We start from the raw sequence: 24969 nt of genomic DNA, 5'->3' as shown, positions 1-24969 counted from the left end.
ATAAATCAGTAGACCATTTACATAAAGTTGTGTAAAATCCACACAATTCATCAAAAGCCATTCATCCATGTAGTCAGATAATACAGTATCAAATGTGTTTTCAGCTAAATAAATTAAATTCTTAAACAAGAGCAATTACAAAGCTGCTTTTCAAGAAAAGAACTGGAAAAAGGAGTGGTAAGAAAGAAGTGGTACCTATTCCAGCTAAGGCTCTCTGTATTTTCAGTGGTTCAACGCAAAGCATTAAAAATAAAAAAATTGACTTCACACAACAAAAATCCCCAATTAATATTAGCACTTTTCCCGATCATTTCTAACTAGCACGTTGTGAAGAAATACTGGTTATTTGGAGGAAAATAGTTTACAAACAGGTAAAAATTGTATTGTTTTACATCAGAGTTTTGTGTCTTGTTTTCAATGAGACTGAAAGCATAAAGAATGAAGAAAAAAGTTTGAGGGGCAACATCCCCCAACTTCCAGTAAAAGTACAGTACATTCAGTAGACATTGAACTTTTTTTTTTTTAAAAATATAGTTATGTACACTTACAGTATATCATTTCCTAATGCCAATGCAGGTACTTCTTATTTAAACATACACATGATAGTGTGTTGTATTGTATTCTCATAGTTTTCAACCAGGACACAAAAGAGGGCCAACAAGCCAGTCAGAGATCTCATCAGTCACTGTCACTCTCATCCTGGTACTTCGTGGTTGCTTTGATAGCGCGTCCGTTTTGTAAAGGCATATCTTCATAATCACTCCTTTACAAAGACAAAGAAAACATAAGCTCGTTAGTTATGCAAGTTCACACTGAACACTACCTCCCAAACCAACGAGTAAGAATTCACAAAAGCAATTAAGTAAACAAACGCTTACCCGTATATTACTTCATCATCTGAGTCATTCAGCATGGAAAAAGCAGGATTATCCTTCAACTGGGAGTCTGAGAAATTAAACAAAGCCAGTTGGGTTTATACATTAATTCATCATCTTAATTATCTACTGAATTGAAACTGTAGTGTATTACCTACCAAAAAGTGCATTTTTGGAGGGGGAATACACAAATGCCAATGTGTACAAGTAAAAGTTGAGTAGGCCATAGAAGGATAAAAATTCAGCTGGTATGTCTAGAGTTAAGGAATCATTTCTCACTATTTAACACATAAACATGGCATCTCACATGGTACATATTTAAGTGAAATCATGGTCGAAAAGAAATATTGTTTGAAAGGATATAGTTTTGGTAATGAGTAGACAGTTCAGCGACAAAATTGTCTTGGAGAGCCTTGGCACCAAACCTCAGGTAGAGAATGACCATGCTAGAGAAGAAAGAGCAACAACAACGACATGATCAAATTAACCACAAAGGGCCTTATCAAACTCTTACATAAATTAAATAAAACACACACAAAGTTTCCCCTTTTAGGTTTTGGATTTTCCTTAAGAACACACCTTATAACAAGGACCACAAACGTCAACGCTGTCAAAAACCTGAGCCGGAGATCTAGTGATTGAAAACACACAGCACATCAATATTAGTAAAAGCATTTGACTTGAATCAAATGCAGAGAGGTGTGGTATGCTGTGATACCTGAGTAAGGCATGTTCTTGAGTTCAGAACAAGCTCTGACCACCAGGAAGATCAGGTAGAGGATGTAGAGGGCAACTACAATCAGGAAGAAGACCTTCATGCCCTGGAAAAAATAACATGGGGCTTCATTAAACTGCTGTGCAAATGAAAACAAACACTGACATACTAAATATAACAATACTGTCCAACCACCTGTACCATAAAAATAGCAGTCTCACCTGAAAGTTCACTATGTCGACTTTATACTGATACGTAGGGTCTTGGAGTTCATTAACCCTGTGAATTCAGAAACAGAGAGTAGATATTTTCAGTCATGTTGTAATTCAAAATTTGAATCAGGCTGCTAGTGGCCAGTGGGGTCAGACTTACGTTTGCCATATGCCCAGTGTAACTGCTGAAAGCCACAGAAGACCTACAATGATCAGCTTAGGCAGGTAGAACGTCAGACATTTCCTCTCACCCTATAGAAACAACATTAAACACAAGAAACAAGATTCGTAATGCGCTATAAATTAAAAGAAAGACCATTAAAGTGTAGGTCTAGTAAAGAACCCACCTGAACCCTGATGCCATGATAAACACAGAGCCAGAAGAGCAGCAGGGCACACAGGAACAGAGCCTGGAAGAAAGTGTCCAAGGTGCCTGGAAACCAGCTGTTCACCAGGAATGACAGTGGGAAAAATGGATCTGGAAAAACAGTTGCAGTTGACACATAAAACCACAGCTCTTTGACTATGAACATAAAAAAGGTGTAGCTGTAACGGTTAAAAAAAAAGGGTGCTATAATGGGGATGCCAGATTGTACAGGTTGTGTTTTAGGGGTAAAAAATGCTGAAGCTCACCATTGTAGAGTAGCAGCAAAGGGAGCAGGATAGACATCCACTTCTGTTCTATGCCCCAATCCCTCATAGAAAACTTCCTCAGTGAGTGTGCAAACATACACTTGGACATGCAGAGAAAAACAAATGTTAATCCTGCATTTGGTAAATATAGATTTTTAGTCACTGATTTACACTAGTTATCTTTTGTTCACTGTCAGGTTTTGGTCAGATTGGAATACTGGTTATGTGATATTAATGAAGATAAAGAACCGTAAAAAGTTATCCGTGCTCTTACCGTCACCAAAAAGGTCAACACCACAAAGACAAAACGAAACCAGATCTCCACTTGCGAGAAGGTGGGGTTGTAGGTTTTCCACTAAAAACGAGAAAAAATGGAAAGAAACAAAAAGAGTGAAAAGGCTGTGCTCACCTGCGAGCTCAAGCTTTTTTTGAAAAAAAATTAAAATACATCCAATGCAGCAACGAAAAGACCGAATGACAGAGTTGGTTTTATGAGCTGGGAGAAATATTCTGCCAGTGTTTGTCACTTACCACAAACTTGATCTTGATTTCATATGTGATGTTTTCAAGGCCTTTGAAGCTGACCATGACCTGGTACTGGGTGTAGTTTAGATAGCCAAGGTGGAGCACAATGATCTCATCACATTTCTGCAAGTAGAGCCAAGAAACATTGCGTCACTGTCGGTTCATTAAACAATCCAACTGTACTGTGCATAAATAAACTGCTCTGAGGATGTTACTATAGATAATGATCAAATTCAATTCGGCACTCGCTATACTGCAACCTCATTTCATATCTTAAATGACATTTCATAAACTCACACTGCTGTGCTGGTTGATGCTGCCTGACTAAATGATTAATGGCAATCCAGCATACTGTGAGCGCAGAAGGTGGCTGGGTTCGCTGATTTACACTTACAGCCCCGCAATGTAGTGTTCGTGATTTCTGGTGTATGTTGTTGATGTGCATCACGCTGGCGTCCTGCATCACTCCCTTTAGTTCAACATTGATTTCGAAGGGCTGCTGGAAGTCTCCCACTGATACAAAAAGCAGTAAAAACATGTTATTAAAAAGCATGTTTGCAAAATTGTCAGGTTAATGTCATACACCCTCAACATTCAACTGTCATAGTAAACAGTTGTTATCTGTAGCTCATTCTGTGCTCTTACTATTGCTGTGTTCAGCCTGCATCACACAGGTGAGCCATAGCTGCTGGTTGTAGGTGGTGAGAGGAGGAGAAACTAGATTGAAGGGCCCAGTCTGAAAAACATACAATGAATGACATAATTAATTTACTAATCATTATAAGAGATACTTATTAATGGAAGCACATAAAACATACAAGATGATTTTCCAGTAAGAAGGCATCTCTAATAGATCATAACACAAAACCCAACGATATTCTCCTGACACAAGACGGTGCATTAAATTATGAGTGGAAGGGAAGGGTTGGAATCACAGGGTAAAGAACAATGTGATACTAACAAAATATTAACATTACAATTATATTAAATTTGAGCAAATATAATAAATAAAATAGTAAAACACTTAAAATCAATTATTTGCTATTCATTCCCTTCAATAAGAAATGGCTTCAGTACAGATTTTGATGAGATGATGCAATGTCTCTCTCACACACACACACACACACACACACACACACACACACACACACACACACACACACGTAAAAAATTCTGAATTGTCAGGACAGTGATGTGTAAAGTTGTAATTTATTTTTGTTAAAATGGATTTTGATAAAATTGATATTGAAAAAGTATAGTTCAGGAACCAGTATAGACTTCACGGTATCAAAACAATTTTAACAATACCCACCCATAATTTTTTTTAACGTTTAGTGTTTGCATTCATTACATATATCCCTGACATTAAATATCACTGATGTTCACTGCTTTCTATTACAGTGACACACACCATTTAATCTTACCTTAACTGAGAGGTTTTTGAGAAGTAACTGATCACCATTGTGCTCCTGCTCAGCAATAATCCTAGGACCTACAGAAATTAAGAAAACACAATGAATACATTTTTCACAAACTGAACCACTCCTATCCAGAAAGGAGCAGCATAGTGACAAAAAACAGCTGACATTCTTTAAGTATTCTTTTATCAGTGCTTGATAACAGTAAGTGATGGAGTCAGCAGAATGACTTCCTCACTTTCTCTGTATCTTAAAACCTAAAGTCTGTGTTAAAATGACTTGTGGCCAAACACCCAGCTTGGCCGGTGTCACAGAAATGTTTATCAGCCATACCTGCAATCCCAATGAAGACTGTGAGGCCAAAACAGATCAGGAAAAACACGAAGACCAAGACAAAATGTCTTTTGGACAGGGTGTAGAGCCGCATAGGGGCCAATCTGTCTCACACACACACACACACACACACACACACACACACACACACACACACACACACACACACACACACACACACACACACACACACACACACACACACACACACACACACACAGGGAAAGCGCGAGAGACGCAAGCAGAAAGTGAGCGAAACGAACGAAAGTTTTTGTGGTTAATGTTAGCCTACTAATGTCAACACTGCTAGCTTCATGCTAGTTTATGCTAGCAGTAACAGATGGCAGAAAAGAGCTAAACAGTGGTTCTATCACTGTCCCTCACACATTTAAACATCGGTGACATATCTCGGGCGTATCCGCTACACTTACAGCTCCATTTCTTTCGGTTCGCAGTCTCGGTGCCGAGAAAAAAACGTTACAATTTTGCAGTGAATCCACATCCGTGTATCAACATCAGTCTGCGACAACTGGGGTGCAACGTCATCGAAAGGGAGGGACTTTGGTTACGTGACGCCAACGGGGCTTTCCTCCTAAATAAGTCCCCCTTTTTATATAGGACGTTACGTGTTTGTTGTTGTCTATGAAGCTGTCGTGTTTCAATGTCAGACATTAGGTCTATAGATATAATTTGTGGCTGAGACTTATTTTATTTTGCAAAAAAAATCTTCGATGGTAACTGCTATCTGAACGGCTGAACGTCCTCTACAAGAAGGTTCGCATGCGTAGCACTACTACGTCATACGTCAACTTTTCATTTGTAATGAGATAAAAATAAAAAAGTCGAATGAGCTATAAAAACGATTTTAGTTAATTTCTTCAAATTTGAACGACAACATTGACATTTTAAAGTAGGCATATGGTGATTCACCACCTTTTAATGCAGATGTAGTTAGCCAATGGTTAAATTCCCTTCCACAAGACAGCACTTGTTGCCTTCCATAGGAATCAAGAGGCCTCTACCTTGTTTATTTAAATTGTGAGATTACTAAAATTGTGCATATAAATGCATTTACTGATAATATTTTAAATGCAAAATATTAACCAATTTTTCCCATTTCCACTGATATTTTCTTAAATGTATCTATTTTAGGACTGCTCTACCCCTTCTAGTCTGGCATCATCTAAAATATAAAGCAACAACATATGATATAAACGAGTATAATTCCACATATGATTAATAACTTTCGTTTGCATCTACCATCATAACATAACAGGCTCATAAATATACAACTGTTCTGCCTCAAGGTGCAGATTGCTAAATTATAATTCACAGCATAGGCTACAACGCCAAAATAGCCATGATATTGTAACGCTGCGGCAAATTGAATCTGCCATTGTGTTACAGGAGACCCACCTGTAAAAGCGATCATCCCGGTAAGGTGTCAGGTCCTCCTTCAGCTCGTTATAGGCCTCCTTTATCTTCCTACAGAAGTATTTCAGCTCGCTGTACAGAGGGTTTTCCAAGCCGGACGAGTAGTCGGTGTCCATTATTACACCGGGCCGTCTGGCGGCTGAAAATGGCGATGGGGAAACAGTCCGCTGCCTATAGAATACAGCACAATGATCTATCTGTATTGTTACGTCGTTTAATTGAAAATGCAGCCGAAGCTGTTTTGTTTGTGTAGGTTCAAAGAAAGAAAAAAAAAACGAAGAGGGGGCGGAAGCACATAGGCAACACACGGGAGGAGGGGCACGTAATCAGAGTTCAGCACCACGGACAGAGACAGACAGCTGCCTTTTAATGACAGCAGGGATACCACAGACATCAACGTGGATGTGCGGCTATATATTATATTAGTCTTCCACTCACAAACTGTATTTTGCTTATAACAACCCATCAGTGACTACCTTTACATTAAAATGTAAGCACATATAAAGCCTTTTCTAAATACCTAAACCCGAATAAAAGTCTAGTGGTGTGGAGAATCCCTAATAATTATGGTAATTCTTCTTATAAATGAGTATAAATGTGACTATAGTAAGTCAATATTGTTATAGGCCTACCCTAAGAAACCTTCTCACAAGTATGACCTCGGTGTTGCACCGAAATCTGTGACCCGTCATGATCTGTGTCCCTCCTGTTAAATATCCACAAATATCCCTCCATAGTTAAGGTTAGGGACAAGGGTTTGGTTCAGGTTGAGGTAGGGGGACACCGATCTTGATGGGTCACAGATTTCGGTGTAACACCGGTATTGGCGATATATCATTTTAAAATCATGAGAAAGAATCTCATAATTGAGACAGTAGGCCTACGTTATGGATTTTCAGGGTCCTGGTATTGTGCATGTTCATTCACATGCCTGCCTTACTGGGACAACTGAATTGGGCCATTGTTTGAAGTAAGAATTCTACCCATTTACGTTTCCTGCTATGACAAGTTATGTTTGCTGTTTGAGATAATAGAGCCACCTTGTGTAAACTGTAATCCAATAGCTGGTTAGGTTTGATGCCATCTCTGAATTGAATACTGGATATATTTAGGAGACAAGACAGCATTTTTCTGAAACAATGACATTTTATTCAAAAGATGCGTGACATATACAATTATAAAATAATTTACATGGCATGCCTTACTATCCATTCACTATAAACGTTCAGTCACCAAATCAGACTCTAATTCTTTTCAAGTGTTTTTGTCATTTAAGTCTACATCTACAAATACAAAGCACATACCTTTTCTAAAGAAAAGCCAAATCCTACAATATCTACAACAGGTCATCTCATGAAATCAGTTTAAAGTGAATCCTTAACTAAAGTCCATAGGCAATTCTGAACATGAACTCAGTGGCTTACACTTGTGAACTTATGTGGATGGGGTGTGTGTGTGTATGTGTGTGTGTGTGTGTGTGTGTATGTGTGTAAGAAGCCATGACCACACGTTTAAAGATACTAGATTTAACACTGATGGGATTGGTAGACTGCACAGTTGAATACAGACACACCTTGACTTGACAGTTACACTCTACATAACTAGTCTACCAACTACACTAAACTGGGCACTTATTCATTCACATCTTTTCCATCCAATGAAAACTTCACAAAACACAGAAAATCTGCATGTTCCCAACCCCCTCCCCCATAACCCCATTTTCCCATCTCACAATTTGGGCTACACTTGTAACACATTTTTATCAACACAAAGAAATGTTCAGAAAGCTCCACAATATACAGTATGTATAGATACTATATCTCCTTCAGGAAATAATTTCATAAATAAAAATGTACAGACCAGCAAACTGAGATGCTGAACTAAAATAAATGGTATCAAATGGTGGTCAAAAGTGATGACAAAGGATTTTTTTTATCACCTAAGAAAATATTGCACAACTAAAACAAAAAGATGGATATTTTCTTTATGACATGCTCATGTTCTGTTCATTCTTTAGGATCAAAATTCTTTTTGACATTCTTTTTCAATCCCCATCCCAACAACCCCCATCTGACAGACATGCATCTTGTTGCGATATGGAAAGATCACACTAAAGAATTTAATAATCTCATCAATTCAGAGAACAAAACTGGACCACTAGAGCAGGTCCGAAGTGAAAGCTTTTTTTTTTTTTTTACATCAAGAATTAAGTGACACTTCTCTCTAGGCCCATATTTTTCAACAACAAATTTTAGCAAATGCATATTTTGGCACATAGGTTAGAGGTGACCCTAATCACACCTACCTAATATTACTGCCCTTTGTATTGATTTTTGGCTACTGTCTTAAACAGATAAAACCTTAATTATTAATTTATGCCTGCCCACACAAGGTTTACTGCCTGAAAAAAAATTAAAAAAATAAAATAGCTTTTCAGATTTCAGTGTCAGCTTGCTAAATAAACAGATTTCAATAGCTTCATTATTCATTGGAGTTCTGACTTCAAAGTTTCAGTGACAATGATTTCAGCTTAATTGTTAACTTTTGTTGTTTAAAACAGTACAGCGTTGCTCCACACCTGAAATTACATTTAAAACACAGTGGAGACAGGTGTAAACAGACATCTGTCAAAGTTTCTTAACAACATTTACATATGACTGATATGTATTTACATGACTTCTGAAAAGAGCATGAAATGGCATAGGTGAAATATACAAAAATATTTCCTGTACCTTACATGTTTAGTGTGGTCTTAAAGAGCAAGGACAGCCCCATCCAACTACACTCACTTCACAGAAGTGACAGCAGGTGACAAATCACTTCGTGCCAGAGGTTAAATTGTTCAATCCAGGCCTTGGCGACTTCTTTTGCGCCCATGTCACCATAGATAATTCACTAAGTACAGGATATATCAGTCAAAGCTATTCAGTATAACCCTCCCAACTGAATTACTCCAGACTACACAGCAATATTCAAATTCAGCCACCACTTCTCCCAATTAAAGCAGGAAAGTTGAAACCATGTTGACAGGGTATGAAGATTGTATATCACAAACAATAACATTAATGTTAAAATTCATATCTGAATAAAGAACAAAATGTACATATAAATTAATCCATGTAGCAGAGTAACATTTCTTCTTCCTTCAAAGTCCCAGGAAACTATGTGGAAAAGACTGCAGTTCACCTCATCTAGATTTACTCCTTGACCTTCCCTTTACTACAGGGACAAGTGTGACCTTTTAGTTGTTCACCTAAATGATGCATATATCTAAGCCTCAATTCCAGCCATGATAGGTTGAGAAAGTAACAAAAGGAATGGCAGAGAGCAAAAACAAAAGACCCTCCTACCCTCCACCATGTTTAGTCATTTAATAAAATCCTATAAGCAAAAGCAGTATAATAAAGTGGTAACTGTTTCACTGAAGTTTGTACAGCAATGGATTTCAGTGCCCAGTAGTACCTGTGTGCCCTGGGAAAAAACAACTGTGATCTCCAGAGTGTGGTTTTCAAGTATTACTGCTGCTTCTTTTGAAAACTGCATCGTGACAGTTCCTCTCTCTCAGTTTAACGATTGGTTATCATGTCTATAAGCTTCTTCTAGCTAAAGCAGCATTTATTTGCATGATGATTACCAAAGCTCAGCTCTTTGGCCCTACATGCATTACAAGGTGCCACTGACTGCCAAACGGAGCATATCTGAGGGCATCCTTGGCAAATGCAGCCAATGCTTATTGCACCAATTCTAGTGGCAGCATTGTGTAGTGCAGCATGATTGTATCTCTCTCTATGACCAGGGCTAATTTAAGTCTTTTCTCTAAAATCAAAGTTTATTAATCTCAAATGAAACAACTGTGCCCCTTCAACAGATTGCATTTTAATCCCAGATATAACTCAGGGTAAGAAAGGAGGGGACATCTCATTTGAGGCGTTGAGTAACATTGGCTAAAGCCACTGCAAAGGCCTGCACAGCAGAGAAGGGATACTGGAAATCCAGGATATAGGCATTGCCATCAATCCTGCCAAACTGCATCACCTGTGTAGAAAAACAAACAAAAAGTTAATACAGATTGTAGAAGGTCAGTGTTTGACATTAAGCATAGCCCTTTAGCCTGTGGCCACCAAATATCCACAGTAGGTGGCCCCTGTGGCCACGAAGAATGACACTGGAGGACCTAGCGTCCCTTTAATCTCAATGGCGCTATCGGGAACGCCGCTGTTGTAACCATGTTGTTTTGGGAAAAATCATGATGTTGTTTGGTTCACCAGAGACCTTACATTGCCGAGGAAAATGCTGCATAGTGATGACTGCTAAAGAGTTAGCTTGAGCCTAACGTTAGCCCTCCTCTCTTACACCGTCTTGGTTTACAATCTTAATCCCGCCTGCCAGTACTTACGGGATGCGGAGTCATGTTGGTAGACCCCGTCAGTGTTGTATTACGCAGTCTTGTCACGAAATCGACCGCATAATTTGGGGCTTTTATGGCCTTTATTGACAGAACAGCTTGAAGACAGGAAAGGGGACAGAGGGGGGGGGGACGACATGCAGCAAAGGACCGGGTGTCGGACCCGAACGGTAATGTTATTAGTGTTGTAAGTTAGCAGTGGACCTAATTAACCCGACCCAGGGTGATGTGTCTGCCTGGTTCAACTCTGAGATGTGAAGGAATAATCTCCAAGATTACGTTATGTTTTGCCTGCTCACAGCAATTTAATAGATATTAATGCATAATAATAAATGCAGGAAAAGAGTCAAAAGGCTGTAACACCCGCCACCCCCCACCCCAAAGCAGTGCTACTTTGCACATTTTTGTGGGTCTGAGGTGTATGTCACATTTTAGCTGCCAAAGCTCCGCTGCTTTCTATGACCCTCTCTGTGTCTGGTCCTGCGCTGAGCTCAGTCAGTGAGCAGTGTGAGAGGGGCCAGAGAGTGGCCAGCGGCTAGAGCGGCAAAAGCCAATGTGTGCTTCTTTTACCGACGATGTCTTTTGCATTTCTAATCCAAACAATGTCAACATTGACAACTTGGCACTGCACTTACTCATGCCCGTAGCAAGAAACCTGTCAAGTTTGAAATCCATCGGACTAACGGTTCGAGAGATATGCGCATAACACCCAGACAGACAGACAGAAAAACGTTCCTGCAATTTATAGATAGATTTTTACATCAACGCTAATGTCAGCTTGCCACACGCTACAGTACCGCTCCCTTACTTAGATGAGAGAGGTAGTAATGTGACCGCAGAGAGTGGACCGCTTATGAAAAAAAAATACATTTAGGCCGCTTTGCCTGGCCAAAAGCAAAAGGCACGTTACTTTAATTTGGAGTTTGAATACACAGCTGCAGATTAAATATATAACCTTTTACCTTGTCAAAACAAAATAGTACTTGTGTGTTCTCAATCTTTCCCACACTGGGTGTGAGATACTTAAAAGAAAAATCGACCCCCTTTCCGTGGAAGTTTAATAACCTTAAAGATGATTGTTATTTCAGCGTTAACAAAAGAAATACAGAAAAGAATGAGAAAAGTGAAGAAAGGAAGGAACAGCTTGTATGATGCAGAGGCATGAAGGGGAAGGGGGGCGAAAAAGATTGACTGAACTAGGGAGGTTTACATTTGGGCCACCAAAAATGTACTTTGGCCTCCAAATTTAGGGGCTTAGTGACCCGTGCTAAAAATTATTAGCATCTATCCCTGAAGGTAAAAACACTTACATACTTGTAATGATCTTTTCAGTATACAGATAACATGCAGTGAGTGATATTTCTTGAACAAGAGCTCTCTTACCTGTCTGCCCTCCAATTCAATTTGAAAGTTCTTGGCAGACTCCTGTGTGACACGCCCACCAAAGTCCAGCTGGTAGACCTGCGTAGCTTCATTCCACAGTGGTTGCTTGTTGGCCATGACATACACAAACCCCTGGCTGCCCAGCCCTCGGTCCTCCTTCTCATTTGCTTTTCGACACTTGATCTCATCCAGTTCACTGGCAGCTCTTAAGTTCCTCTTACTCTTCCAGCCCTTCTTACCACTCTGGCACTGATTGAGCAGCTCATCCCCACTGATGAACAGCTCTGGCTCACTTTCTGAACTATCTTGGAACTCACTATTGGCAGTGGCCTTACTCAGCTTCTTGGCCTTTAACTGCTGCTCTTTCTGTCCCTTCAGCTTCTTCTTATCCCTTCCTCCCAGCCGCGGACTGGAGATGAGTGAGTTAAAGTCACCCAAAGCCCTGCCCTCCTTTTTCGACTTGCTCCCTTCAGCCAACGGTGGTACGTTAGCCTCCTCGGCGCGCCCATCCACCCGCTTGCGGTTCTTCTTGCTGAACTTCTCAGACCGCTGTGGGACAGGGCTCTCAGTCAAGGAGAGAACCTCTTGAAAACTTTCCCCAGACTCTGCCATGGTCTCTTGTAATCCTCCATGGCTCTGCAGATCTGCTGCTGGTGGTGGAGGGGGTGGTGGAGGCGGAGAGAGAACATTTTTGTCTACTGCCATGTGGGAGGCTTTGGGTGGTAGTGGCACTGCAGGACTAGGCATAGGCGGGCAAGAATTATAGGTACCCCAAGGAGTGTGAAGGGCAATGGGAGGAATGGGGGGAATGGGGAGCCCGGCACAAGCACTTCCTCCTGGATACATGGGTGGGAGAGGGCAGCAGGCTAGGTTTGCCAGGTTTGCAGGGTAACCAGGCGGTAAGACAAGGGTTGCATCCTGCTGTGAGAAGGGTACTGGTGCCACCATCTCCTTTGGGGAGGAGCAGGGGCGTGGTGACCCTGGGATGGGCTGAAGCTGGGCTCCAGAATAGGCAGTTGTTGGAGGGTACTGGAGAGAGATTTGGTAGCCTGCAGCTGCTGCAGCAGCTTGAAATGATGCAGCACTGGGGCTGGTGGGGGACTTTGGAGAAAGGACAAAAGGGAGCCTGGATACATCCAAGTGCTGAGCTGGGCTAAGAATAAGTGGGGGTGGTTTATGGGGTCCAGGGGGGCCAGTGGGATTAAGTGTTGCTGTCTGTTCCTGAGGAACCCACACCTCCTCTGTGGCAGCTGGGTCCCACTGATAGGGAGGTGGACGTTTGACAACCAGCCCTGATGCATCATTTCCTCCTAGCGCCAGATGCCTCAGTGACTGGTTCAGTGTTTCATCCTCAGTAAATGCTGAATTAACATAATCAGCCCTGTCTCGGTTACTTCCTCCTCCTGCTGATGCCGTCCCAGATCCTTCAAGAGAGCTCAGCAGGCTGTAAGAGGACTGGGAGGCCAGAGGAGTAGTGCTGTTGGAGTGAACAATAACTGTGCTGTGTGGTGCCCCATTCCCTGCAGGGAAATCCTGTCTGATAATAGTTCCTCCTGCTATTCCATTAGTGCTTCCTGGAGCAGTGCTTCCAACACTGGATCCACTGCTACACTGACTGCAGGTATATAAGGCTGTTGGAACCCTTTGCTGGAACGAGGCTGCTAGTGCACCGCTATTTTTAGCCTTAGGAGGCAGTGGTCTGGGCGGCTCCAGCATCTGGGAAACTTTGAGAGCGGCCTCTCGGCTGTTCCTCCTGAGAGTGGCATGGATCAAACTGCTGTCAAGCCTCTGTCCAGGGTTCCTGCCAACAGCACTGTTCTGATTGGCTGAGTCAGGGTATGGGGGCGGGTCTCCGCTGGGTATGGAATAGCGAGGTGCAGTGAGTCTGTTGAGTGTGGCAGAGGTGTAGGGTAACTGGATCTTCTTGTCAGCTGAGGAGGAGGATGATGTGGAGGTGACCCTGAGAGTGGCAGAGCTGCCAGGTCCCTGGAGTGTGTGGACATTCTGGTTGCAGACAAGGCGCGTTCGAGGACGACATACTTCCTCCACATTCCCACTGCTGTCAAATGTTGTTATCCTCTCATATCCCAGTGGTGTGGAGAACTGCGCTTGTTGCTGACCTGAAGGATAAAGTGAGAACTCTCCCTTCTTCAGACAAAGGTCGCTAGGGGGAGGAGTCCCACTGATGCCCCCTCCTGTTCCAGATGCCGCATTGGAGGCTTGTGCGGAGGCAGCAGCAGCTGCAGCAGCAGCAGCAGCCACAGCGGCAGCCACTGTGCCAGGGTAGGGGGGCGGGGGGTTCATCTTGCTGAGCTCTAGAGGGGCACTAAACACCACTGTATCACCCTCAGCCAGCTGTGGGGTTGACCGAGTGGTTTTGATTTTCAGTAGGTGCTCGTGTTCACCCCCCATTGCTCTCTCAACCACTAAATCAGCAGGTGAATGAGGGATCTGTATCTGCAGCGCACCCGGCTGGAGCTGGTGCACAGCTGCACCTGAAGGCTGTCCTGATGACATAGAGGGAACAGGGATTTGAATTTGGAGCTGAAGTTGATGGTGTTGCTGCTGTTGTTGCATCGGATGCGGATGCTGTGTTTGCTGTTGATGATGCATTTGTTGCTGCAGTTGCTGCTGAATTTGTTGATGCTGCTGTTGTAGTTGTTGCTGTTGTTGTATGTGCTGCTGGAACTGATGTTGATGCTGTTGCTGCATGTGTTGAAGCTGCTGCTGAATGTGCTGTTGCTGAAGCTGCTGCTGCTGTTGTAAGTGTTGGTGCTGGAGCATCTGCTGCTGCTGATGTTGGAGTTGGTGCTGCTGTTGGAGTTGGAGTTGCTGTTGCTGCTGAAGCTGTTGGTGGTGTTGTATTTGTTGTTGTTGGTGCTGCTGCTGTTGAATTTGTTGGTGGTGGTGTTGCAGTTGTTGTTGGTGTTGCTGCTGTTGATGGTGGCTTGGTGGTTGTTGTTGCTGTTGTTGTGAAGGATGATGAGAAGGTGGAGGTCCCACCATTAGGCGACTCATTTCTAGTCCCCCAAAGATGACCTGACCAGGACTGGAGTACCTGGTGGGAACTGTGTACTGGGCTGTCAGCATGGTGTCCTGGCTTTGGTCTGACCCAGCAGCAGTGGCCCCAGTAGTGGTTGCTGTGGGATTCGTTAGGACATCCAGCTGAACATTTTGATTGGCTAGGAGTGACTGGACCAGACCAATGCTTTGGGCGGGGGACATAGCCTGGGCGGGACTATGGATGGGGGCAATAGGGATGTTGACAGTGCAGGGCGGGTTGTCATCGGTGCCACCAGCAGGACCTGTGACAGGCAGGTCATCTTCATCCTCACTGAAGACGTTGGGGCTGAAGACGGGCAGATTGATGTAGTCCATGGAGATTTTACGCACCTCTGGCAAGTAGATGGTCATCTGCCTGGGCTGCAGATGGAGGAGGCTTGTCTTATAGATGACTGAGGGCAGAGGGGTAAGAATGAGAAAAATAAAAAAAGATAAATGTGACTAATTAAAATTACTTTATTGATTCATTAATTCACTGCTAAATGCTACTAGCAAAGTTGTTTATTTGTTACCTGCACCAAGATTAGTTGGCAAGAATGTGGCGAGCCCCACAATCTTGAACTTCGTTCCCCAAATATTGGATGTGACCTGAGCTAGGTAATTTTGCTGCAAGGCAGGAACAAAGAGAATCATATTTTCTATGAGAACAGAAAAAAATCTACAGAATAAATACATTTCTAAAAGTGAAATGTGTGAGCTTATCCTCAAACAAAACACTACCCCCACCCCTGGAAACACAAGCGACCTGACCAATCCATAGGTGACAGCAGTGTAGCAGCAAGGACATGGATCCGTGTATAATGTACTTATTATTCTTATTCGTATTATTATTATTAAGCACAACAAATCCAGAGGAAAATAACAAATTCAGCTCAAATAATTTGACTGTTACCTGAGTGATGTCATCTAGAGGAAATTCCCTCCGTGTTAGACTGGGTGACCCAATTGAGGGTTTCCGTATTGGTAACCGTGGTGACCTGGAGATCTCTTGTGTAGCGCGGGAAAGTTTGGGCGATTTTCTGGGATCAATGTTGATCCTGTTGGTAAAGGGACAAACTAAGTCTCTACAGAGAAGGTAGCAAATAAAAAAAGGTTTAGGCATGCAGTTAACCATGAAAACAAACAGGTGTAGAACATTTCATTAGACGTTTATGTAAAGTGCAGGAAGGAAGGTTAAGATTTACAAACAAATCTTATAAAAGTGTATTTGGCACACATATTAATCAAAACTATTAATACACATGTATTGAAAGGTTAACTTATGTTTTCATGCTGTTGGAAGATGGAGTGACAGCAATCTAAGACATCTGAATGCATCCTTTGGCTCTCTGCTGTCTAACTATCACTCAATAACTGGGTATCATGTGAGAAAATGTTTTTGTTAAAATCGAAATTGGTACAATAGCTTGTTGCTTCTGAATGATGTAATATGTAAACCAAACCACTTTGATGTGATTTATGTAACATTGTGTGGAGAGAACTAAACAACCTGTTGTCCATTTTACATGAACCATTGGCTGCTGAAGGGTCAAAGAACCATATTAAAATGATAAAAAACAGGAAATATGGTAAAGTTTAAAAAAAATATATATAAGTAGTAGTTAATATAGTAGTTAAATCTGGCATGCTACAGTATACACAGGTCAGGTGTTTGGTTACCTGGGCAGTTTGGGGGATTTGCTACCCCTGGATATCTTTGGAGATTTCTTGCCAACCCAGTCATCACTCAGCTCAATGTCACTGGAGTCTGAGCAGTTACAGCTGTCAATCATGGCAGATATCAGACTGTTGCTGTATATCTCATCTGCGGAGAGAAAACAAGATAGAGGACAGAAAGAATGTTGTCAATTTTGAGTAAATATACTGTAAATGTGTAGATCTCAACTTGCTGCAGCGGTGGAACAAGCGGGTGTGGGAGCTTTACAGAATGGAAGAAATAACTCACAACTTGAGGCTCCAGAGGGACAAATTTTTGAAGAGATGGACCCCTGTCTTGCTTAAAATGTTTTGAAGAGGACAGCGATCACCCCCACCCTAACCTTTTTTAATACATTTTCTTAATTTTTATCTTTATTTTATTTATTTCTAATTTTTGGTCCGATCAGATACCTCTCTATGTTACTATGTATGTCTGTGCTGACTGTCTACGACAAATAAAAAATAAAAAAAAAAAAAAAAAAAAACTTTGCTAAACTAAACAACTAATATGTGGCATTTTCTGTTCTCTCATTTACAATGACGCAGCAAACCTCTACCACCTTGACGCTAAAAAAAAAAAAAAAAAGAGATGTCTTTGGCAATTATTACAATAAAGTTGGCATTGCAGGAAATCTACTTTTAACAACCTGGAGGCAGGCGGCACCTTCATATTTTTTTTTTTTTATATTAACATGTTGGCAGCATCAATGTTCCATTATTTCTTTAAATAAACATTTAGACCAATTCAGTCCAAATCATTGTTTCAGATCTTTTTCCTCATTCATATGGAGTCTGTGAACCACTGCTGCTCCAGTTGAGGTCAAGCTAATTTATTTGATGGACATTAAAGTGTGAATGGGCTGGAACCATTTCATGACTGGCTTCATTTATCACTATGTGAGGAGGGTGCAGGTTGATTTATGAGAAACCCAGGGGCCATCAGAGCCCCCATTAAGCAGCTTTTAATTAACATGGGTCCAGTCTGCCCTATGTGACTAAAACATACTCACTCTGAGTGCCAACTCAAGAAACTCAAATACTGGTAGCAAGTACTGGAGCAGGCAAATATATCTGGGAGGAATACATTTAGCAATTCTGTTTGAATTTCTACAAACTGTAAAACATGTATGTTATGATTAAAACACATACTTATTATGTGCCACTTAACCGTCCATTCTGTGTATCTTGTTTCCGTTTTGTTATAGCCTTATGTTGAAAGCTATTTGATGTTTTGTCTTTTCTTCTTTTTCAAAAAACCCAAACTACTGATTACAAAAAAAACACTTATAATTGGTATTATCAAAAACAAAAGGAAATATGGTTCATGAACAGCCATTAGAATCCAGGTCAGTTTCACAGAGGGCAGTAACAGCTCACTGAAGGACATGGGAGTAACAAATTCTAATATACTTTACTGTTGTTAAATGGAAAGAAAACAATCTTACACTGGATGTACTGTCCATCATTCCCACACTTCTTATACCTACTGTATATAAAAATGTTTTTATGTTAAACACTTGACTTAAATGTTTCAGGTCTTACTGTTTCGATCATACACTATAAATCAGGAAACATGTTAATTGTTTTGTTAGGTTGCCAATATAAAGGAAGTTCCGTTTCACCTGTTTTCCCATCTGTCTTGGGGTCCATAATGACAAACTCTGGACGCAGTTTACTTATCCGTCGGCCTTTGAGGATAGGCACCAGACCTCCTAGGTACTCCAGGTACAGAGTGTAGCAGGGCCCCCCCACCTCAGGGTTATCCTCTGTACGCTTCATGGTACAGTGCAGACGCTCGTTTCCAGCTGTTGGATAGCTCACAAAATCACGCATGTTGTTGGGATCAGGAATGGGGGGCTGAAAGAGAAAACATGGGGTTGTAGTGTTGTTTTAAAAACTCCTGCTACCAAAACAATTTTATTTAAAGTGTAATGCCATTAAAGTTTGGTATGCTCAGCTACACTTTGCATCGGGTTATTTGTAGAGGAGGTTCATCTCAGTCAAATTATGACTTGCTGTCTCAGAAGGTGACATCTTCGACAGCAATGCTATGCATCAAGTAAATTTCCAGGAAGCTCTTCGCATTTATTTTTATGGCTGTGTTACCTTGATGGTGGGAATGAAAGCAGTAGTGACGTAAGAACAGAGTCGGGAAGGCATGGTGAGCTTGGCAACATCTTTTTCCTCCTTCACTGCTGTGGCAATGCCCTGCTGGCAGAGTAGCTGCAGGTTGGCAATGCGGTGCTCCACTCGCACTACGTAAAGCGCCGGGCCACAGGCCAAGAACAGACGAGAGTCCCGGTGACCCCAACACAGCGTAGTGATGGGGCGCTGCAGGGTGATGGAGGAGATACATTTGAGAGAGGGTAAGCTTGTTTTGTCGTATTAAGTACATACTGCACTACATCCTTTTAAAATGTTAATGTCCAGACTCCTGCATGAAAGATGGGTGATTGTTAAGGTTGTCTGAGATAAAAGTATTTCTTGAACATAGCATCCTTGTTAAAGTATATTTCTTGGAGAGTTCTGAAAACGGCAGTTTCTGTAATAGAAGGAAGCATCTGTAAGTTTAAATACACTTACAGATGCTAGACGGCAGTGTTGTTTACAGCAGTAAAGTTTCTAACTTTAAACAACATTTTATATTAGTAACTACACTTTTTACTTGATGTTAGTTTATTACTTTACAACTTACTTTACAAAGAGCCTAATTTAAGTATTTTTCCCGGGATTTTCTCCAGCTAGTAACATCTTAGGCCTTCAAATACATATTTAGGTAGAGTCAAATCATGGGGAAGGAAATAAAATACATAACATTCTGAGTACTGTGACTCAGACTAATCATTAGCCAGGTTTGGCCCTGTTAAAGTTGATCACCTGTGCTAGTGTGTCCAGTGTGTAGATGTGTTCACCCCGAACGTTGTAGAACTTAACAAGGGCGCTCCTGGTGGGGGGAGGACAGGAGGGGTCGGGGGAGAGGAGGGTCCTCTCCATCCCTGCCACTGCAAGGAGGTCCCCCTGCGAGCACCACAGGACCACCACATCTACAGCACAAGTCACAGGAGAAAAAGTAACCATAATGTTATGCAGACTAACATTTACAGCCAATTTTGATAAAAAAGATCTTTGAGACCTAATTTGAGAATATTAGTGAGAGAAGCAATGAAACAAAGTAACAGATGAAGTTGCTGGAACAATCCGCACACCTTTCAGACCGGTGCGGATGAGGGTGGGAGAGAGATCATCATAGTTGTTCATCAGGCTGATGTCTCCAGAGGTGAAGCTGACTGTCAGCAGTGGTTTCTGGCTGTGCACTGGAAAGAGACAAACGACAACACAAACATCTTAAACAGGCACTGTGAGAGCAACACAATGAGGTGTGAGACACACAGTATCAACTGCAAATAAACAAAAACTATAACTTGCATGTTTTTAAATTTAAGTATAATGGATGTCATTCAACATCTATCAAGGGAGGACTAGAACTGAAATTACACACAAAATACAGTACACTAAATAAAATGCAATAATTAATTCTACATCAATGTTATCGGGTGGTTTAACTTCATACGGCGAAACATAAAGAGTAAGTAACATTACTTATTACAGTCACGAGCTAGCCTGACATGAAATAAGGGAAGGGCTGAATAGATAAGTCAATGAACTGATTAGTCAAATGACAGAAAATCATTCAGCAACCATTTTAACGATTGACTCTTTTTTAAAGCAAAGTTGCCAAACATGGCCCAGTTCCAGCTTTTCAATTGTGAGAAATGTTCTCCTTTTATTTGTCTTATGTGATTAAGTGTTTTGGAGTGTTAGTTGGACAAAGCAATGATGAGCATTTTTCTGACATTTTACAGAGGATGAGATAATTAATATGCATCTTTAAAAGTGGGACGTAAAAATACTGTGTGTGTGTGTGTGTGTGTGTGTGTGTGTGTGTGTGTGTGTGCGTGTTAATTTGTGAGGCTGTCTGTGTTTAGTGTAGAGGTAGTTGGGGGTTGTTATGAGAGACACAAGGAAAGTTCTACATCCTTGACAGCTATATTTCATTTTCAGTAAGTTTCCATTGTGTCCTATTCATGAGAATACACAATTTCTCAAACATACGCCCAGCACATCTCACTGCTGAGTTTATAGCTGCAAACAAGTGGCATTCTCATTCATACCGCTATAAATAAAACACCTTAAAAAAAAGAAACACCCATAGGTTTTCCATTAAAACATCCTCGAGTCTGTCCTCTAACATAGTCCTGCAGTGACCCAAATACCAACACAAATGAAATATACACCTCTGCTTTTGACTTTCAGCCCAATATACTGTAGATACTACGGATGTACTTCTGATGTCTGGTTAGTAATCAGTTCACAATGGGTTTTGCATTAAACGAGATATATGATGCTGTAAATGTAGTGTTTTGTGTTGTGAAGTGCAGTGCAGTGATAATGGGTCATCATCATATATCATGATAGAGAGATCTGGCAGGCGGAGGAAGAGGCGGCCTGGTGTCTCAGTAGGGTTGTCGACTTGTGAGATAATTTCTATCGGGGCCAATCAATTACTATTGACTGGTTTAATTAGTGAGTTAGAGCATAATCAGTGTTCCAGCTAAGGCAAGCACTTTTCAGCTTTACCACTTGACCCACAGTGAAGGGGGGGGGCACAGCAGGAGGAGGACAGACCCTTACCAGTACAGCCTTAGCAACAGGGACTAATTAAGCTCAGGAGAAAAAGAAGGCAAAAATGAGGCTGTTACATGGACTGGTGTACACAGTGAGATTAGCCAAAAGGTGGGGAAAGCTAAACACATGCAACTCTTCTCATGTGACTGCTTATGTCCAAGTGCACAGGATACATTACACATTGGCCATCTAGGTATTTGCATTGGACAGTGAACTGACGCGCTCACTGGTGACTGTTCTTAATTACTACCATTGTATATATCTGTAGGCTGTCAGCACATGAAAATAATTTAGTTGGAGGAGAATCTACAAGTGGAGTCTCTCTCTCTCTCTACACACCTAATTGTCCACTTGAGTATACTGTAAGTGTGTTGTACATGAAGAATCTAGTAATGTACACCCTTACACTGTGACATCTGCTGCTGTTATGACAACAGCTACTGCAGCATTGAGAGCAAACAGGAGGTCCAGTGGCAACGTCAGCCCAATGTCAGGAGAGCTGTTTCACTATGCCCCTCCTCCACCTCCTGCCCTCCATCTTTCACCGCAGCCCCCCCACCCACCTTCCATTTGGTCACACTCTTTTGTTTTATTGCGCCTCTCCCTCCCCGTCTCCACAACTGGCAGAGAAGTGGAAAATAGTTGAATAGTCACCTTTTCACTTCTGAAGCTTCATTAAATGGCTCGAATCCCCTGTGAGATCAGCATCACAAATGACTTATCCTTCCAACTATAAGCTTCAATTATGGTAATACATTTTGCACTTCAGCCCACAAGTATACTCCAAACAAAACGTATTTTCACAGGCAAAATGGCATGAAAAGAAAAGCAACACAACCACACGGTTTTGATCGCCACAGCTATTCATGATTATTTTTTTCTTTTACATCTCATTCATAGATAATATGATTTTCATATTAATCTAATGACTAGACAGGGAACCCAGGCACAGTTTATGTCCACCTGTACCCGATTCTAAAATATTCATCAGAAAACCAGAGGGACTGAGCTACTAATGACAAAATAGTGCAGACCTACCAGCGATAAATTGTGTCACCACCTGGTGCCTCCAGGTGGAAATCTTTCCCCTTAGACTAAGAGCATGCGAAAGAATTGATGGAGCAGTAAAGGGTAGAGGTAAAAGGTGGGAGGAGTTTGAAGCTAAGAGATGGTCCCACATCTGCTTTCTTCTACACAGAGGTGTCTACGCAAGAAACAGCTGGACTACTCTACCCCTGCACTACACTCCCTATAGGCACAACTGCTTACTAGATAAACCTGTATTACTCTCCAATTCTACAGCAGATTATAGTCTTACATCATGTCTACGATGGACATGTTTTAATGTCATGCATTTTTCCGTTTATTCAAATCAAACCCTGAGCAGCTCACCTTGCAGTGGGGAGTAGTCGTCAGAGTCTGTGTCGCTCTCACTGCTGTCCTCCACCAGGAAACTGGGGTAGTTCCAGGACATGCTGACGATGCCATCCGACTCATGCAGCAGAATGTGGGCCAGCATGCGCCCATGGCAGTCCATCACTATCACCTGTCCATCTGCAGTACCAAACAACACCTAGAGAGAAATAGTGAATAGTTTTTAGGGAGACAAAAAAGGGAAGAAAAAAAAATCACAGACATTTAACTTGGACACAAAGACAAAGAAAAAAGATGGAAAGGGAGGCACACTTAAAAATAAACAAGGAGGTGACAGATAAAGACTGACAGAAAAGAAAGCCAAAAGAAATGCATATTACGAACAAAACAACTTAGAAATAGACATAAATGGGATGAAGGCAATGAACAAAGACAGAGACACATATACAGACTGAAAGTTTGATGATGTCCAACCTGAGCTGACAATTTAACAGCATGAAGGCAAAAACAAATGCCTAACAAACCACATCACATTCAAGACGGAGGACGGTTGCTGTCACTCACAGATAACCTCCCTCAGGGCTTGTCTCTGAGGGATGACAAGTCCACATACTAAAAGTGGCAAATGACAACCTAAAACTACGTCTATTAGCATTCAATGACTGGCATAGTGCTACTGTAGGTGGAAGCATCGTACCCGTCACAATTCTGTGGGATGTGTGCGTTACCTGCTGGTCATCGGGGGTCCAGATACCACAGGTAATCTGGCTTTCCAGGTTGATCTCGGAGGACCAGTGTCTCTGCCCGCTGACTGATCCCACCAGTACAAAGCCATCACGGTAGGAAATAAGAGCCTGGGTGCCATCATGGGACCAGGTGAAGTCACTCACCTACAGGGCACCAGGCACATTAGTTAAGGATGAAATGATGAGAACAAGATGCTAGCTGGATTATAAAAAAAACAGCTAGTAGTTATCCAACAAATCCAACTTTTTATACACCTTAACTGTTGTGTACACCATCAGCTGCTCTGACGTCATTTTAACTGTTATTTTCTAGTAAAGAACTGAAATAATTACTGGATTTACTAATATGTTGATCAGCAGAAAAGGAATTGGCCATTATTTTGATAATCAATTCATTTTATAAGCTATTTTTTATTCAACATTCTCTAATTTCAATAGTGAAATTATTACTAATTGGCTGCCTTTCTTTGTCTTATGATAGTAAATTGACTATCCTTGGACTGTTGGTCAGATAAAACAAGGAATTTGAGGATGCCTTCCTGTGCTCTGGAGAATTATAATGGGCATTTTTTCAAGAAAGTAAACAATGTAAAATGCAATATCTGTCCAGCAAGAATGAGGTGGTCTGGTCTTTATTATCAATGTTCAAGTGTTTTAGGTGCCTGAGTACTCTCACTTGCTGAACTGTAATGATGGCAAAGATAAGAATTTCAAAACACTTTGAGATTTAGATTTCTTTATTTAAAAAGGGACAACGCACATTAATCAACATGAGCACAAAGTCCAAAAAATGTAAATGTGCCAGATTTAGCCAAGCAGGCTAATTTTCATCTGCAGTCCCTAGCAGGTTTATGGCAGGTTGATGATAAGAGTCTTTCCCAGTATGACCAGCACTGTCAGAATACAACAGAATATGGTTTTAAAAAAAATAAAGAATTAAATAAAAAAAGCCCTCCTGCAGACTGTTAATACCGAAAGGGTATAATATATTATCAGTATAAATGAATACACTTTTCACCATTCTGGGGGAAAAGAGCAGAGGCGCAATTAAAAACTGTATAGGCCATGTATTTAAAAGGGAGAGACTATTGTTTATACTGTCATCTACTAACTAAATTGATCACAAAAGATAAAATGTCATCAGGATGTGTCAGACTCATCTTAGCAGATGATAGTGATTGATGGATCAGGCCTACCCATCGTACATTGCTTGGCAGTGATTATTAAAATCAGCACGTGCTATGACAGGGAGTTTTTATTTTTTTCCAATGGGAAAATGTTGGAAGCAAATGGCTCAGTCAGTCACAACATGGTGGGAATGTGCAAGCAAGTGTTATCTTAACTCTCCATACTGGTTGATTTGTTTAGCCCTACTTTTTCTGTTGAAATACTTGTTGTTGCAGATACGTACTTGTTTTGCTCCCATTACTGTTTTATATTGTGCTTATACTTGCTATATGCACGCCATT

General features: G+C 41.3%; 2 protein-coding genes across 5 annotated transcripts in view; both read right to left on the bottom strand.

The window, feature by feature from the left end:
- Window positions 1-411: 411 nt before the first annotated feature.
- On the bottom strand, window positions 412-6377 carry tmem181 (transmembrane protein 181). Of its 2 annotated transcripts, none has more exons than XM_078274841.1 (17): window positions 6128-6377; window positions 4712-4815; window positions 4385-4452; window positions 3606-3696; window positions 3355-3473; window positions 2967-3083; window positions 2710-2790; window positions 2436-2535; window positions 2150-2280; window positions 1963-2054; window positions 1812-1869; window positions 1594-1696; window positions 1455-1506; window positions 1239-1321; window positions 1034-1123; window positions 879-945; window positions 412-763 (listed from the first exon to the last, which is right to left on the bottom strand). In XM_078274841.1, the coding sequence occupies exons 1-17, from the start codon at window positions 6259-6261 to the stop codon at window positions 679-681; spliced, it is 1575 nt and encodes a 524-aa protein (XP_078130967.1). In that variant the 5' UTR covers window positions 6262-6377; the 3' UTR covers window positions 412-678. The 2 variants fall into 2 exon arrangements, with proteins under 2 accessions (XP_078130967.1, XP_078130968.1); XM_078274842.1 differs by lacking the exon at window positions 6128-6377 and adding an exon at window positions 5143-5263.
- A 900-nt stretch (window positions 6378-7277) lies between these two features.
- tulp4a (TUB like protein 4a) overlaps window positions 7278-24969 on the bottom strand; it is a 37176-nt gene continuing 19484 nt past the window's right edge. For 2 of the 3 annotated variants that reach the window (XM_078274165.1, XM_078274166.1), the window contains exons 4-14: window positions 23483-23644; window positions 22773-22953; window positions 19901-20008; window positions 19572-19738; window positions 18801-19025; window positions 18317-18551; window positions 16656-16800; window positions 15889-16060; window positions 15509-15602; window positions 11934-15388; window positions 7278-10180 (exon numbers count right to left, since the gene is read on the bottom strand). In XM_078274165.1, the coding sequence (XP_078130291.1) occupies window positions 10064-10180; window positions 11934-15388; window positions 15509-15602; window positions 15889-16060; window positions 16656-16800; window positions 18317-18551; window positions 18801-19025; window positions 19572-19738; window positions 19901-20008; window positions 22773-22953; window positions 23483-23644 (5061 nt within the window). In that variant the 3' untranslated portion in view covers window positions 7278-10063. The remainder of the gene's footprint in view (window positions 10181-11933; window positions 15389-15508; window positions 15603-15888; window positions 16061-16655; window positions 16801-18316; window positions 18552-18800; window positions 19026-19571; window positions 19739-19900; window positions 20009-22772; window positions 22954-23482; window positions 23645-24969) is intronic. The other variant, XM_078274167.1, reaches the window with a different exon arrangement.

This window comes from Sander vitreus, chromosome 18 (genome assembly GCF_031162955.1).
Source record: "Sander vitreus isolate 19-12246 chromosome 18, sanVit1, whole genome shotgun sequence".
NCBI classification, from domain to species: Eukaryota; Metazoa; Chordata; class Actinopteri; order Perciformes; family Percidae; genus Sander; species Sander vitreus.
The sequence above is the reverse complement of the archived record's forward strand: the minus strand, read 5'-3'. Positions and strand labels throughout refer to the sequence as shown.

Excerpts from the sequence above, each read along its gene's own strand:
- tmem181 (XM_078274841.1), bottom strand. The coding sequence starts at position 6,261 with ATGGACACCGACTACTCGTCCGGCTTGGAAAACCCTCTGTACAGCGAG. Across the intron at positions 4,816-6,127 it reads CGGGATGATCGCTTTTACAG|ATTGGCCCCTATGCGGCTCT; the intron begins GTGGGTCTCCTG and ends TGTGTGAGACAG. Across the intron at positions 2,281-2,435 it reads TTTGCTGCTACTCTACAATG|ATCCATTTTTCCCACTGTCA; the intron begins GTGAGCTTCAGC and ends CTGTTTTTCCAG.